Here is a 14,424-nt window from a genome sequence, read left to right on the forward strand (position 1 = left end):
AGGCTACAAAAAGCTGGGGGTTGTAGTTTTTATTAATCATTACTGAAATAGGAGTAAATAGCGCATTTGTTAGGAAATATTTTAAGCTGCAGATTTATTGTTCTAGTTAGTATTTACAGCAGCAGGATGATATAATGAAGGTCTATGGCACAGAGGAATAAACTCTATCAGGATTTAGCAAAACAGGATAAATACATTGTTGATTTTGGTCTTTGTGTGGGATTTGTTGACAGTAAAAAAAATTAAAATATCACCACTAAACCTTTAAATATCAGTACTATAGCAGTATGTAAAATCTCTTGTATAAATAACAGGTGCATATAGAAGTCAGCATTGTGTTAATATACAGCCTTCTTTATTGCTGTGGCTAATGAAAATATATAATCTTTTTGATTCAAAATTCATTCATTTCACACTTCCTGCTCTGACAGTATAATGACTTTGAGTTAAACTTTGAGATCTACAGGTTTGAGAGCATTCAAGAAACACAGTGTAACTGGTCTGGACATTTACAGCACACATCCCCATCACACTGTGCTCTGCATGGGCCAAACGCCATGACTGTAAATAATGTTAATCTTAATCTCATGTCATTAAACTCATGTCATAATAAGTTTATTAGAGACCAAATCATAAATTTATTAAAGTTGCTTCCTATAAGCAATGTTTATAGCTTGCAAGCTAAATACAGGAGAAGTTTTAGTGATGACACTGTGGATCTTTATGTCAGAAAACAGAATGAAGGGAACTCACAAACCAGAACTAAACTGAGCTCCTCTGGTTGGCTTGTGGTTCTTCCATTAACCAGTGTGGTCTGTCATGGTCATCTAAAGCCTGCAGCATGTGTTTTGGGCCCCTGTGGTCTAATATGGTCCACGTCAATGTTTTTTTAACCACTGAGTAGCAGCACAATGCAGGCTGTGAGACTGCATCCAGATTTTTACTTAAGTCAGAAGTGCAAACATCTTAACTAATCATCTTATTGGGGAATGAGGATGAATAATCTGATGAATGATTTTGTTATGGTCGGAAGGATAAACTTTTACATCTGCTTTCCATTCAGTCAGATAAATACAGAAAAGATTATTCTCACCCAAAACATATGGTCTTTTTGGACCTTAAACTGTTGTAAAATAAAATGCACACTTCCAGGAACAAAATGTCAGATGGACTAAAGAAAAATGCTTTGGAGTCAGTGCAAAACCTTCAAATCTGCCCATCCATCCATGAATGTTTGAACATACATACAAAAGCAAAACATATGTCTACTAAAGCTAGATGTTTTTCTTATTGGGTTATCTGGTGAAATCCACAATGAAAGTCAGATTTTAGGCATGATAACACATTTTCTCTTGTGAAATTTCTTATTTTCAGATTCAGGTTTAGAGTGTGGTTTCTCACCTGAGTTTTGGCCCTCATAAACGGAGTACTGACATTGCAGATCTTCTCATTCCTCAGTTTGTCTTCGATGTAACACTCTATCTTGATGTCAGAGTTGTCCTGCATTGAGAAGAAGAACAGTTTGGCTTTTTATTACTGTAAATGCAGCTTTTAACTCAATCTGCTGGTTCAGTCCAAGACTCCTTAGAATATTGGAGAAAAAATGTTTTGAAATTTGAAAAAAAAAAAACTGTTCTTATGAGCCTCACAATTATCTCATACCTTGACTATGAGGCTAGAGAAGCGTAGATTGGGTGTGTAGGTGATATTGAGGCGAGCGTTGTAGGCATTTTCTCCTTTGTTCTCCAGTCGGACATCCACCACCATCCTTCTTCTGTTTCCTTCTAAAATCCGCAGAGATTCCTCCGCCCCTCCTTCGCCTACATGGCGGCAGAAAGCACTTCGAGACTGTACAGGCTGCGCACAAAACTGACTAGGAGGCAGGGAGGGAGGAAGAGAAAACAATTGGAAAAATTTTATTGGGCGTGTAAATATGTCTGTGTATGCTCATGTGTGTGTGTTGAGATGAGTATGTGTGTACCTACTTTCGAGTCATCAGGTCGGTCATACTCTGCAGTGCTAGTTCAGGTATACAGCGGTCATCCTCATCACAGCCGTTCCAAAAGGGCAGCTAGAGCAAGAGACAAGCTTTTATAAGTGAAAGAAACTACTCAAACCTTCCTTTCCATACTGTATGTATTGCATTTTAGGTGCATTTCAATAACTTGGGAGTGAGGATGACATAATAAGCCGTCGGTTGACTCTCACCTCGGTCCTTACAACAGTTGGCCAGCTTTCATCTAGAACTGGTCCCTGATCTGGATCCTGCAGCCCGACTTGTGCAGCAAACACTATGGGCCTCGCATAGTCTGTGGTCTCCTAATATAAAGCATTAAATTCAAAGATCAGTCTGTAGATTTACTCTATCATGGCACTTTATCTATGACCCCCAAATTATGTTTCACTTTCAAAAAGTTTATATAAGAGTACATAAAACAGAAATGCTCTAAATATATGATTATAAGATTATAATCTCATTTTAAAATATAGTGTGTGTTGGTTTTGTAATGAGGTAGCTAATTGAAGTATTTTCTGCTGAAAAACATCTTAACATTGGACTCTTTTTGCTTCCCAAACAAAAAATTATTCAGTGATTCTGCCAGAATAATATTCTTGTCAGATTAGAAAAGCATCTAAAACAGCATTTTAACCTTCACATGACACTAAAGGTTTCCAAAGAAACTCAGCATAATGAAAACTCTTTCAGCCATTCTACCTATTTAATGATATTCAAAACTCTGGGAAGCTGGAATGAAGAATACATTTACAAATAAACAATTAAATGAATAAATAAATAAAATTATTTGTTGCCTCACCATGACGTGGAAGTAGATGTGTTCGCAGGTTTCTTCTCCAGGAAGAACCGTCAGGTTTTGAGGCTGCAGCTTGTTGGGGTTGTCCAATATGGCCCGAGGATTGAAACGTCGCTCCGCAATGGAGACATTATATTTGATCCCTAATGGGTCATAAGAAGAGAGTTAAAAAATTACATTCCTATGTGAAACCATAAAAGATCCATAAAAAGATTGTGTTAAAATGTTCCTAAGATAGATGGGCTCACTATTCTTATACTTATGTTAGCGCAGACTAATTGACAAATGGCAGCGGCAGCCTACGGTAAATGACATCACTGTAGCGGTGCAATGCAATATTTGCTTGACTCTTAACATATGATGAATGTGTGACCAACATATACAAGAAGTCCAAACCCTCTGGCTTCACATCTGAGTCATTTCCAAGCCACATTGTTTTAGAGGCTTTCCATTTACTGCCTCGTGTTTTCATGGCATGAGGAAAAATCTACTGAGACTGAACATGTGCATACAGTTTTGGGGTCAGCTAGAGAATTTGAGAGCGACAGTAATCTTAATGCCGTATGCAAAAAGATCTGGGAAGATAATGGGTACCAAATAGGAAGCTGTTTTCCATTTCTCACCAATTACAGTTATCAATCACAAATGTTGCACAAACAGTTTTTTCCTTTTTTGGATAAAAGAAGCTGTTTATTTATAGTTACCAGGTGACTGTTCATTCAATGGAAGTTCCAACTTTTATAGTTTTACTGTTGGGCTCCACAGTAGCATTTGTCATCCTTTTTTTACATTTATATACCTGTGGGGGACATCTATTAGCAGTTGGTTGAATCTTTTTGTTTAAACACCATTCTCAAATAGTCTAAACAGACATTTGCATAAATAAGTATAACTTCACTGGAACAGAAAAAACAGTTCCCTTTTATGCAACAGACCACAGTGAACTCACAAACACCAGTACATCTGTCATGCATTACTAGCCAGACACGACAATAAGAGGAAAATGAAATAAACGTGTTCCACTCTATGCAACCATGGAAGACAAGATAACTCCCTCTGTTCTTCCTCTACTCTGTTTTGGCACATCTGATAGATTTGATAAAGATGTCCGAGGGTCAAAAGGTTAACTAAGAACATGCTCCCGTGCACCTCTGCTACTTCACCCCCTATTCACAGTGAAACTGGACCCTGCCATCATGTCTCTTAAAACAAATTATGAGTGGAGAAACCCTGTGCATGTGTGCAGGTGGGCTACTATCGGTGGCACAACACCCCTCTGCAGGATTGAGTCGTTTATAAGCTGTCACCACCATCAATTATTTAGAAACTATTATCTTTTGGAAACTGAACAAAACAGAGATAAACTTGTAGATACATTCCAACTAGCATTCACATAATAAAAGGAACATTTGATAGCACCAGAGTGGTTCAGATATACCAGTTTTGGAGGCAGCAACATTATCTTTGGCAGAGAAACTGCAGTGAGATCAGAATCTCTTATTGCTAGTAAAGAAACATTTTGCTTTGGCGCCACTCTGAATGGAGGGAGCCATCACAGCTTTTACGGGAAGCCGCATGCTGAAAAGTCAGTTTGAGCCAGGACATGAAGGATATACATTCAGACGGCCGAATTACTTTTCTCACTAAAAAAACAGCCATGTTTCTTCCCGTCATGTACCAAAGTTCAAACAACAGCTGAACTATATTGCAAGTACAGGTCCAAATTATAAATTTTTAAGCTATCAGTAAAAATGACCTGTTGAAGGTTTAACAACAGAACAGTTTTTGTTTCAGAAACTAAATGTGATTTTCAGCAAAAGTTGTTTTTTTGTTTATATCTTATTGGAAGCTTTTGTTTGATCCCAGATGAAAACACTGAATTATGTCACGACATCTTGTTCTATTTATAGATTATATAATTTGTGGAGTAAGTAAAAAGGTCCGCTTTACTAAAGATGAAATAGGGTTTTATTAATCTTGGAAAGATGCCAAACATCAGCCACAGACAAGGGGAGGAATCAGGAAACTTCTGGGATGCTTCCACAGCAGTGGATTATTTTTGCTGGCTTACCAATTTCCTGTGTGGGAGGAATGGCTGTCCTGGCAGTAATGTTGAAACATACGATGGCTGACATACAGGTCACGTCTTTGCCACCTCTCTGACAGTCCTTCACAAAGATGTTGATCTTACTGGGCTCAAATCTCACAGTGGTATATATCCGGACAACACTCTGTGACCTGTGAGGGCATAAAGATGTTAAAGATGAACCCAACTCGCAACCCTCAAAACTTAATATTTCTAAAAATGGTATCTTTCTCAGGTGACACATAAAAAATATTATTTTGTTTATATAACTTTCATTTGACACAAACTGTAATTTTACCACCTTAAAGTCAATCTAAACCTAACAATTGATTTATACTAAGATTTTCAAATAATAATCCGTGTCCACTGTAAAACATGCAAGACAGAGTTAAAAAAAAATCTATGTCTGAAGATTATCCACGATAGGAAATTAGATTAGACTAAACTTTATTGCCATTGCACACAATAAGTACAAGGAAATGCAATTTACCATCAGAGTGCAACAGTAGCAAGTGACTATAGATATAAGTAGATAAATAAGAATAGACTAAACAGCATATACAATAGAGTGAGTGAGATATATTATGTACAATATAAACCGCAAGCAATTATGTGGTGTAAAATGTAAAAAGAACATTTTACACATGTGTACAATTGAATATTGTCTGTGTTTGAGTTAAATATATACTTCAGTCGGTTACAATTTCTGTCTCCTCAAAACTGTATTGTGATTTGTGAATGGTTTTCAGTGCAGACTAAGAAGCAAAACCTTCATTTTGCTTTATAATATACCAGAGAACTAATCACCACAGGAATAAGAGGGATGTATTTATAGTAACCAATAAAACAAATGCACACAGCGGCCCAGAGCTGAACCTGTGTGGTTACAGAAATAACTGCAAAAACAGCCTTTTATACTTTTGACAACAGTATTATTTACTAAGTGAAATACTAACCAGAGGAGAACAGCAGCACCAAGAGAACCTACTGCCAGATCTACTAAGCCATCATCGTTCATGTCCATCACGCCATGGATACTTCGGCCAAAGTACTGCAGGCCAGGGGCCAAGTCTGCTGCTGCTATCCTCTGAAACACAGACAGAGGAGGAAATGTAAGTGCAGACTGAAGGTACATGCAGACTACAACAAATCTTACAATTTTACATTATTAGAGCTGTCGTCTATGCAATTAAAACGTACAGTTAAAGCAATCTTTGGAAATACAGTATGTGCATTTAGAACCATATTGGTGAATTTACAACCAAGATGTTTGCCAAGAAATTTCTCCAACACACAGCATTTACTAAAATATACGGGTGTTCTTTCAGTGATGAGCTCATCTCACTATTATTACCACTACACCATTACTATTTCTATAACTGGCGACTATTTTATAAAGTATACCATGGCTTATGGTTTAAGATTGATTAATGCAGCCTTTGCTCTCTGTTAATGGTGGAATGAAACTTGAAACTTGCTCAGTAAAGGTATTTCAGCTCTAAGAAAATGCTGTCAGTGTTCTTGGTTGTTAAAGTTTTGTTTTGTCTACATGATAATGGTGTTAAAAATGCAGACTGTGCTCCGCGATGGTATGCTGAACTGTCTGTGGGAAATATCTAAGATTTGAGGTCAGAAAATGAAATTTCAAACTACTGCATGCTGTAGGAATATCAAACCCTGAAGACAAAATATGGCTGCATTAGCCTTTAACTATGAAGTAGAGATGCTTCACTGTGACAGAATGCCTCTGTAAGTTGATTTTTTGTTTAAAATACTGAAATGAACGGAAACCAATGGCTACATGGATAGTGAAAATGATTATGAAAACATATGGAATGCTTTGGAAAATAGTTAGAATTAATGTTACTGTATGTACACTTTAAAAAATTGCAGTCAGAAGACAAAAACATAGCAACATCGGCATGGTCCTTTAACTTTACTTTTTGCATATAGCCTACCTGTTTGTATTTGCGCAGTATTCTGTTGTGCTGACTGAAGAAAACATAAATGGCCCCTTTGTGGTCGTCTTCCAGTGGCGCTCCCACCACCAAGTCATTGAATCCATCACCATTTAAATCAGGAACAGGAGCAAGGGATGAACCAAAGCGAGCGTTCTGGCCACCGTTATGGATCTCCAACGCGCCCTCAAGGATGAAACGATTCTGAAAGAAACAGGAAAACTTAATCATCATCTTATTCATGAATTTATCCTTTTGGACTTGACTTATTAATGCATGTTTATGAACAATTTTATACAAATATGATGGCGCACATGGCCTTTAAGCTTTGCTGCTATCAAAAAATATATATAGTGTTTGTTTTTCTCTTTGGTTCCTACTTCATAAATATCTGAAGGAAATCCCTCCATAGGGGCTTGTCTAGATGTTCTGACACAAGAATTTGTTGGTAGTGATGTTGATGAATACATATTAGGTTGAGTGAGGAGTCCCAGCGCTGGAGATTTGGCTGCTCATCCCAAAAAACTGAGCAGCAACAAATAGTCAGTGAACAAAAACATTGTAAGTCCACAACACAAGATGGAAAAAAACTTTAATGTATTTCAAAAACTAGATTCTCCTCCCAGACCTCCCTACTGTATGTGTATGTATGAGTGACATGAGGACTATAAGTTTAAAATTCTGGCATGTTACAACCTGGATCCTATTGTTTTGGCTTATATACAGTACCTATAGTTTAGCATGACATTGTACTCACACTACTCTGCTAGAAAAGCTTTTCAGTGGAGTTAAGGAAATACAGTAGGAGCCTTAAATCTGGTTTTTCAACAGATTTTCAGCAAAACTTTGACAACAACAACTGTCTTGTGATTCATTTGAACAATCTGATTAAGTTCTTTTTTTAACTTGTCACTTCAAAGCCTGGTCATTTCCCATATCCCATAGTAAAAAAACAACAACAACATAATAGTATGCATCTTGGGTAGAAACCTGTAAAGTTGTGTGTCAAGTTGAATTCTAAATTATATTGTTATTATATTATATTTTGGCCAAAATTAACCCTTGTTAGTAAAAAAAAAAAAAAAATTCTTTTAACTTTCAAACTCTGCCCCACCAGGTGACTGCAACAAAACAGATTACATTTACATTTTTGTTTCACCATCTTGCATCCATGTTGCAGTGCTTACATTTACCTCTGCCAGATTGGCCATCAGACTTTCTGCCCGGGTTTGTGTTCATGCATCAATATTACTCATCGCAACTTTAAAGTATCCCTTTAAGAGTCAAAGATTAAAAATAACCATAATGCCTAGAAAATCACATGCAGCATGCAGACACCCTCATACTTCAAACAAAATGTGACATGTATATGCATAGATAACATACAGAAAGCCTATACAGTATGTACATGTTGTTTGTATAATATGAATACAATCACAAACACAACACAAGCTGTGTAGGACAGAAGCTCTATTGGAAACAAGAATATGCCAAAAGCACATTTTTCAAAATAGCACATATCTGTTGGTCAAAGAAAGCCCTGTGTCCTATCTGCAGTAGTAAGCCAATACGTACCCTCTGGCATGGCTCAGTTTTCCAGTCAAAGGGCTGATCTGTTCTTAAAATGATCTGCCATCTTAACGAGATCAAGGAAGAGATTGTTGTCTTATCTATAAGCCCTCCATCCAGGTCCATTTGTTGTTTCGATTATCTCAAAACCATCTTCAGTCAACTAATCATGCTGTGATTTATACAGGGGAAAAAGTAAAAAAGTAACAAATAAGTCTTTTTTTCCTTTAATCAAACAAAAGATCAAATTTGGATCAGCCTTTGTGTTTTCCACATAAGCCTTTAATTCTGACCATTTGAACTCAAGTATCTTAAGCATCTGTCAACAAAAAAATGAGGAATTTTACCTCAGGATCATAAAAGAACTAAAGAATGCAGTATAGCTGTAGTATATTTATTTGAAGTTCTATTCTTAGCAAGTGTCAGATGGAAAATATCCATGTCTTTGAAAGCAACTAGCCGACTGGAAAAAAATTCAAAGAAAGCATTTGGACAAATTGGAGCCAAATACCTGAGTCGATCAGTGGTCATGCATATCATTGCTCCACTTGGCATTTCAGCTCATAATATAATTTAGAGTCAGCAGACGAAACATGAGATCACCTGTTTTTTCAGTTGAATAAATGGGAAGAGAGTTGATTTAGGAAGGTAGTTTTTACTTCTCAGCTACCTGATGTGTGTGTGTGTGACAAGGAGGGAGATTGATGGAGAAATGGGGAAAAATATATTCAGTGGTGTTTAAATTTGAAACATATGGTTTGTGCAGAGGCCATGAAGGGTCACAGCCAGCCTGTAGTCTCAGGAGAAAGCTTAAAGTGCAATTTCTATATGTGTTAGACACTGAATGGAATTTTATTTTTGACTAGCCACCAGATTTTAGCTAACTTTATTTAGATTTGGACTTGCAGCTTGTTAAGTTTTAGTCAGAGGCCTCAGTGCAAAGGAAAAATAATATCAGCTTATGATGATCCAGTCATTGTTATACTTATAATCATCTTCATCATTTATTCTGACAGCATATCAGCTATACCATTCATACATTCCTGATAAGGTAAAACATGCTTCTAATATAGTGATAAAAATAAATAAGAAACAGGAAAAATATCTATGGTAGATAATCAAGAGTCTATAGCTATGCTCTGTGAGTCTGCACTTAGGCACAGCGGTGCTCACATTAGCATACTAACAATGATAGTGTTAGCATGTCCGTGTTTAGCAAGTTCATCATCTTAGTTTAGCATGTTAGCAAACTAACATTTGCACAGAACATAAAGTATAGCTGAGGTTGACTGGAATGTCATTAGCTTTGCAGGTATTTGGTCATTAATCATAGCATTAAACAAAGAGAAAATTTGACTTAGTGATGGCGCTAGATGAAACATCAGGAGCTCACCAAGGTTTTTAAAATTCATCCTGTGGGTAGCATGAATGCCTGTACCAAATTTCATGGCAATCCATATGAAGCTTTGGCGAAAGTTCAAGAAAGAAGATGTCTTCCTCTATGCATGAATGTCTTTTTTTTTCCTTCTGTTCACTTTATCTCTTTCACTTCTGCTTTCCCATGCTGTCAAAATTCCTTCATTCACAATTCCAACATCACCATACTTGACCAATGATCTCTCTTTCTGCATTCCTGAAACCAATTAGTGCCTAAATGCTGTACTTTAAATATCGCTGCAAGTCTGATTTCCATCAACCACCTGCTGGCTCCACTCCACCACTACCAGTGTCTAGACTCTATCCTGTCCTTTCTCCTACCTTCATTAGGGCCTATGATTTATGAAGATGCTTCACATCAATGGAGTCTAATTGCCAAAAATGATTCACTAACATCAGTAAATATTTTCCAGTTGATATTTCCTTATTGAACTGAGAGCTGTAGAGATAATTCACTCAAAAACAAAACTGTTAACTCATGGTGGCACTAGAGGAAAAGTCAGTGGATCACCAAAGTCATTCTTATTCATTCTCTGGGAACCATGTATGTCTGTGCAAAATTTCATGGCAAACAATCCAGTAGTTGTTGAAAAATTTCAGTCTAGGGTGACCTTTGGACTGACCAACTGAATGACATTGCCATTCCTTGAGCCACTCCACTTGCATGGCTAAAAAATTCATAGTACCACATGTGAACAGTGCCAGTGGAAGTGCATTTGTGCAATTTTTTGGTGGTCAGCTTAGCAAAGTCACATTCTGGATTTATAATATTCACTGTAACCACAGAGACACATTTTTGAACCCGTTTTCCAGAACAGTATTACTGTGCAGCATTTACAGCAACCTGAATCAACCACATTATAAATATTAATAGCTCTGCACATTTGGCATTGTTGTCCTGATGATGACATTCACAGACTGAATTCTTTCTATTTGTTTTTGACTGGTAAGCTTGGCCTGCCACCTGCGATGTGGTTTGGGCCACACCAGATATTTAAATACCTTCTCCATTCCTGATCAATGGCTTTAAAACAGCTGAAGACATTTATTATTCCAATGAGCAAGACAGACCTGGAACAGTGGGAAATTTCCTTCTATTAAAGAAAGTTCTCGCCTCCAAATGACTTGCTGGAAAAGGGTTTAGAAGGGGCAGAATACTTTCCTGTTGAGTTCATGCTACACATCTTAAAGTCTGCACACTGGCATGGCAAAGTTTTGATCTCCACATTTGATCTGGACAAGGTCATGTGTCAAATGTCTGCCTGCAGCATGTCAGTGTGTTAACTGTGGAGCTGGAATGCGACAGAGTCTGGTTCTGTGTATGTTACCGGACACTTCTGCTGAGGTGTGTTAGAAATTACTGCGATTGTCTGGAGTTTGAACAGGTGTTGACCCAATTCACTAAAAAGGTTTGCTTGGTCCAAAGCTGATTAATACCTGTACAGTATGTGGCCTGCCTTTGCATATTTGTTAAAGGCTATAGAATATATACCCACCAGCTCTGTCACTCTGTAGATGTAGACCTTTCCCTTCTCCAAGCCTCCATTGAAGAACATTGGCGCTGCCACTAAAAGGTTGTCAGTCACACCGTCTCCATCAATATCCAGAGGTGCAATCTCACTGCCGTAATAGGAGCCAATCTAAAAAAAGATGTATATGCATGTCATGCTCAAGATTTTTAACATTTATTTATTTTAATCCTCAACATTTAACATTGTTGAAAAAGTTACTTAGTGCATTTCATGACAAATGTCACCTATAAGTTTACTATATTCCCTGATATTCTTGATTTCTGCCCCACTGTTTGTTGAACCACATGTTGTTTGGGTTTGATGACTTACTGATGGTCTGGAGTGGCTTTTGAACTTTGAATATTGTAAACAAATGTGGGCCTGTGTCGTGTCAATGCAAGTGGTCAGAGTGCTGAAACGGTAGTAGATGCTCAGACTGTGGGAGCTTTACGAAGTGAGGTTGTCACTGGATGGAACATCATCTATTGGTTTTCCGATTAGAAACATGTGCCCATAAAAAAGCTCTTTTCTTATAACTTGAGAGATCACGAAAGGTTTCTGCAAAAAAACATCTGCTTTTTTGGATGAGCTGTTGCTGACAAGGTACAATGTAAACTGCTGCAGGATCACTTCAGGCTCGCAGCCTGTGAAGAGTTGCCAGGTATGAATGTAGTGGTCATTAACACACAAGGCCACATGCCCTTGAAATGATGATCGCTTTTAAATTTAGACTCATATTGTGAGATGAAATCCTTGCAGATGATGTAATGTATATTTACAGACCTACTGTTGGAGTTATATAACACCAACAATAATACTTATAAATTTATCACCAAATCAAACATTAACAGTAATAGTGATTACACACACTGAATCAGTCCTTTTGTCAATTCACGCTGTGTGTGCAGTGTGTTATGTTTATGTCATTTGGGCTATAGCAGTGGAACAGTCATTTTATTGAGCTTAAATTTCAAAATGAAAATCCTTTTGGCTATTGGTCTTTTCCACTGAAAAATACTTCATGTCATGATAATTTTTCCGACCATTTTGTCTTATTTTATATGTTCATGAATTGGAATAATTCTCAGACTTCTGGTGGAGAGACAAATGCATCAACAATCCCTCCCGGTTGGTTGGATTTTATTTCCCAATTTAAATAGAAGTAACCTTTAAACTTTACCTTAATTAATACTGAAAGGGGAAAAATACAAGAAGGGAAAGAGAAAGCAGTCCAGGAGAGCGGAGAAGAGTGATAAAATAGCGACTGAGGAGGCCATGACTTAGAGACATGGAGTGTGTAATTGGTACGGGCAGAATACAGGGCTAGCAGCGGTGGACATGGAAGGTAGCATCACCATCATCCACGCAGACACGAAGATGATGGCCATGGAGATGAAGTCTGAACTGGGCAATTTCCGAGACAGAATTAGAGATGATTTGAAAAAGGAGTTAGCTGACATAAGAGAGGAAATTCAACAGAAGCTAGACGAAGTGGTAACTGATCTTAAAACTACAACTGATAGAGTGGGTGAGGCTGAGGGGCGAATAGCCGACATTAAAGAGCGGACCGCGGACTTCAATGAGGCGATGAGTCAGTCACTACAAGCTTAGGAAAGTCTACAGATGAAGCTAACAGACCTGGAAGCATGCTTGAGGCGTAACCACATCTGCATTTATGACATCCCAGAGGGAACTGAGGAAAACAATGTGGAGGAAAAAAATGATATTAGAAGTGTACTGTTGGAGAAAATACTCTATAATAATAATATATTATTATATTAATATAATAATGATCATTAATCCAGTGTAGAAGTGTGCTCAACTGATCAGTTTTGTCTTTAAAGAACATGATACACTATTGTATGTTGTAATCACACTGTTCTGTTTTTAAGTAAGATATCTCGCCAAGATGTCTCGCACATTGTTTGTGTAGGCAAATTAATGTCTAGTTTGTTAGGAAAGAAGATATAGGAAAGGTTATCTGAACTGCATGATACACGGTGACACCGATTCTAAGGAGTGATACCTGGAAAGGGGAACTAAATGCAAAAACTAGAAGTTGTATAAGATAGGCATGACACCGTATATGGAATTGTTATTGATTATTTAACAGGCGTCTGCAAACAGAGAGGTATGAATACACACAAGGTGCTTGTGTTGATGGTTGTATCGGTTGGAGGCTGAAAGAATAAAGTGTTTGTCTGAGCTGTTCAAGGAGCTCCTCTTGCTGCAGAGCTCGGGGAGCCCGTATGCATACGTTTTAGTGATTTATTAAATGCAGTTGGACTGCAGGAAAAATATTGTGTCTCTGGTATTTAATTGCCTTCTTCAATCATGACTACACTGCAGAAATGCTAGCAAAAAGGAAGGCATATGCACAGATTAGTGGAATTTTTTGGGAAAAAGGAATACATTTTATTTTTTTGACAGTGGGCCGATAACCCACAGGAATGCAGCAAAGGACTTGAAGAAGAGGGGTTTCTTGGTTGATTGGAAGAAGCCTGCTGAGGTTCACCTGGCAGTGACCAGTGAATACAGCCAGCTGGAAATACCTGTAAAGGATCACCCTTAGTCTATAGAGAGAATATAGTTGAAGTGGGGGTATTATAGGTTGCACTGAAGGGGGTCTCTGGTGGTTAACTAGACTACTCAGCCCACATTAAAAAGTGGTTTACTACTTCAAAATCGAGGTCTACCTGAGTTTTTTTTTTACTTGCTGGTTTGGTTTATCTTGTAACGATGTCTGTTTGTTTGTCTTATAGTTCAAGAATAGTTTAAGTTTGGTCACCAATAACATGTAACTTACATACTCATGTTAACTGTGGGATCAAATCCAATGTCAGGAATATAGAGTGATTACCCTTAATGTAAATGGCTTACACAATCCAATTAAGAGAGGTAAGGTTATTGCAAAGATGAAAAGGGGGAAACTGCATGTAATGCTTTGTCAGGAGACCCATCTTAACGGCACAAAACATGAAAAGTTTAAAAAACTAGGGTTTAAAAAGGGTTAATTTTATTCATCCTATAAGAGGAGGGGAAAGAGAGGG

The 14,424-nt window shown here is 37.6% G+C and overlaps 1 protein-coding gene across 2 annotated transcripts in view; it reads right to left on the bottom strand.

Annotated features, from left to right (window-relative positions):
• The window catches only part of itga11a (integrin, alpha 11a), a 71,943-nt gene that overhangs the window by 10,988 nt on the left and 46,531 nt on the right, over positions 1–14,424 (bottom strand). For both annotated transcript variants that reach the window (XM_067582957.1, XM_067582881.1), the window contains 9 exons: positions 11,360–11,503; positions 6,858–7,061; positions 5,856–5,986; positions 4,885–5,051; positions 2,817–2,956; positions 2,209–2,319; positions 1,986–2,071; positions 1,663–1,873; positions 1,402–1,500 (listed from right to left, as the gene is read on the bottom strand). In XM_067582957.1, coding sequence (XP_067439058.1) covers positions 1,402–1,500; positions 1,663–1,873; positions 1,986–2,071; positions 2,209–2,319; positions 2,817–2,956; positions 4,885–5,051; positions 5,856–5,986; positions 6,858–7,061; positions 11,360–11,503 — 1,293 coding nt within the window. The remainder of the gene's footprint in view (positions 1–1,401; positions 1,501–1,662; positions 1,874–1,985; positions 2,072–2,208; positions 2,320–2,816; positions 2,957–4,884; positions 5,052–5,855; positions 5,987–6,857; positions 7,062–11,359; positions 11,504–14,424) is intronic.

Source organism: Thunnus thynnus, chromosome 1 (assembly GCF_963924715.1).
Source record: "Thunnus thynnus chromosome 1, fThuThy2.1, whole genome shotgun sequence".
Lineage (NCBI taxonomy): Eukaryota > Metazoa > Chordata > Actinopteri > Scombriformes > Scombridae > Thunnus > Thunnus thynnus.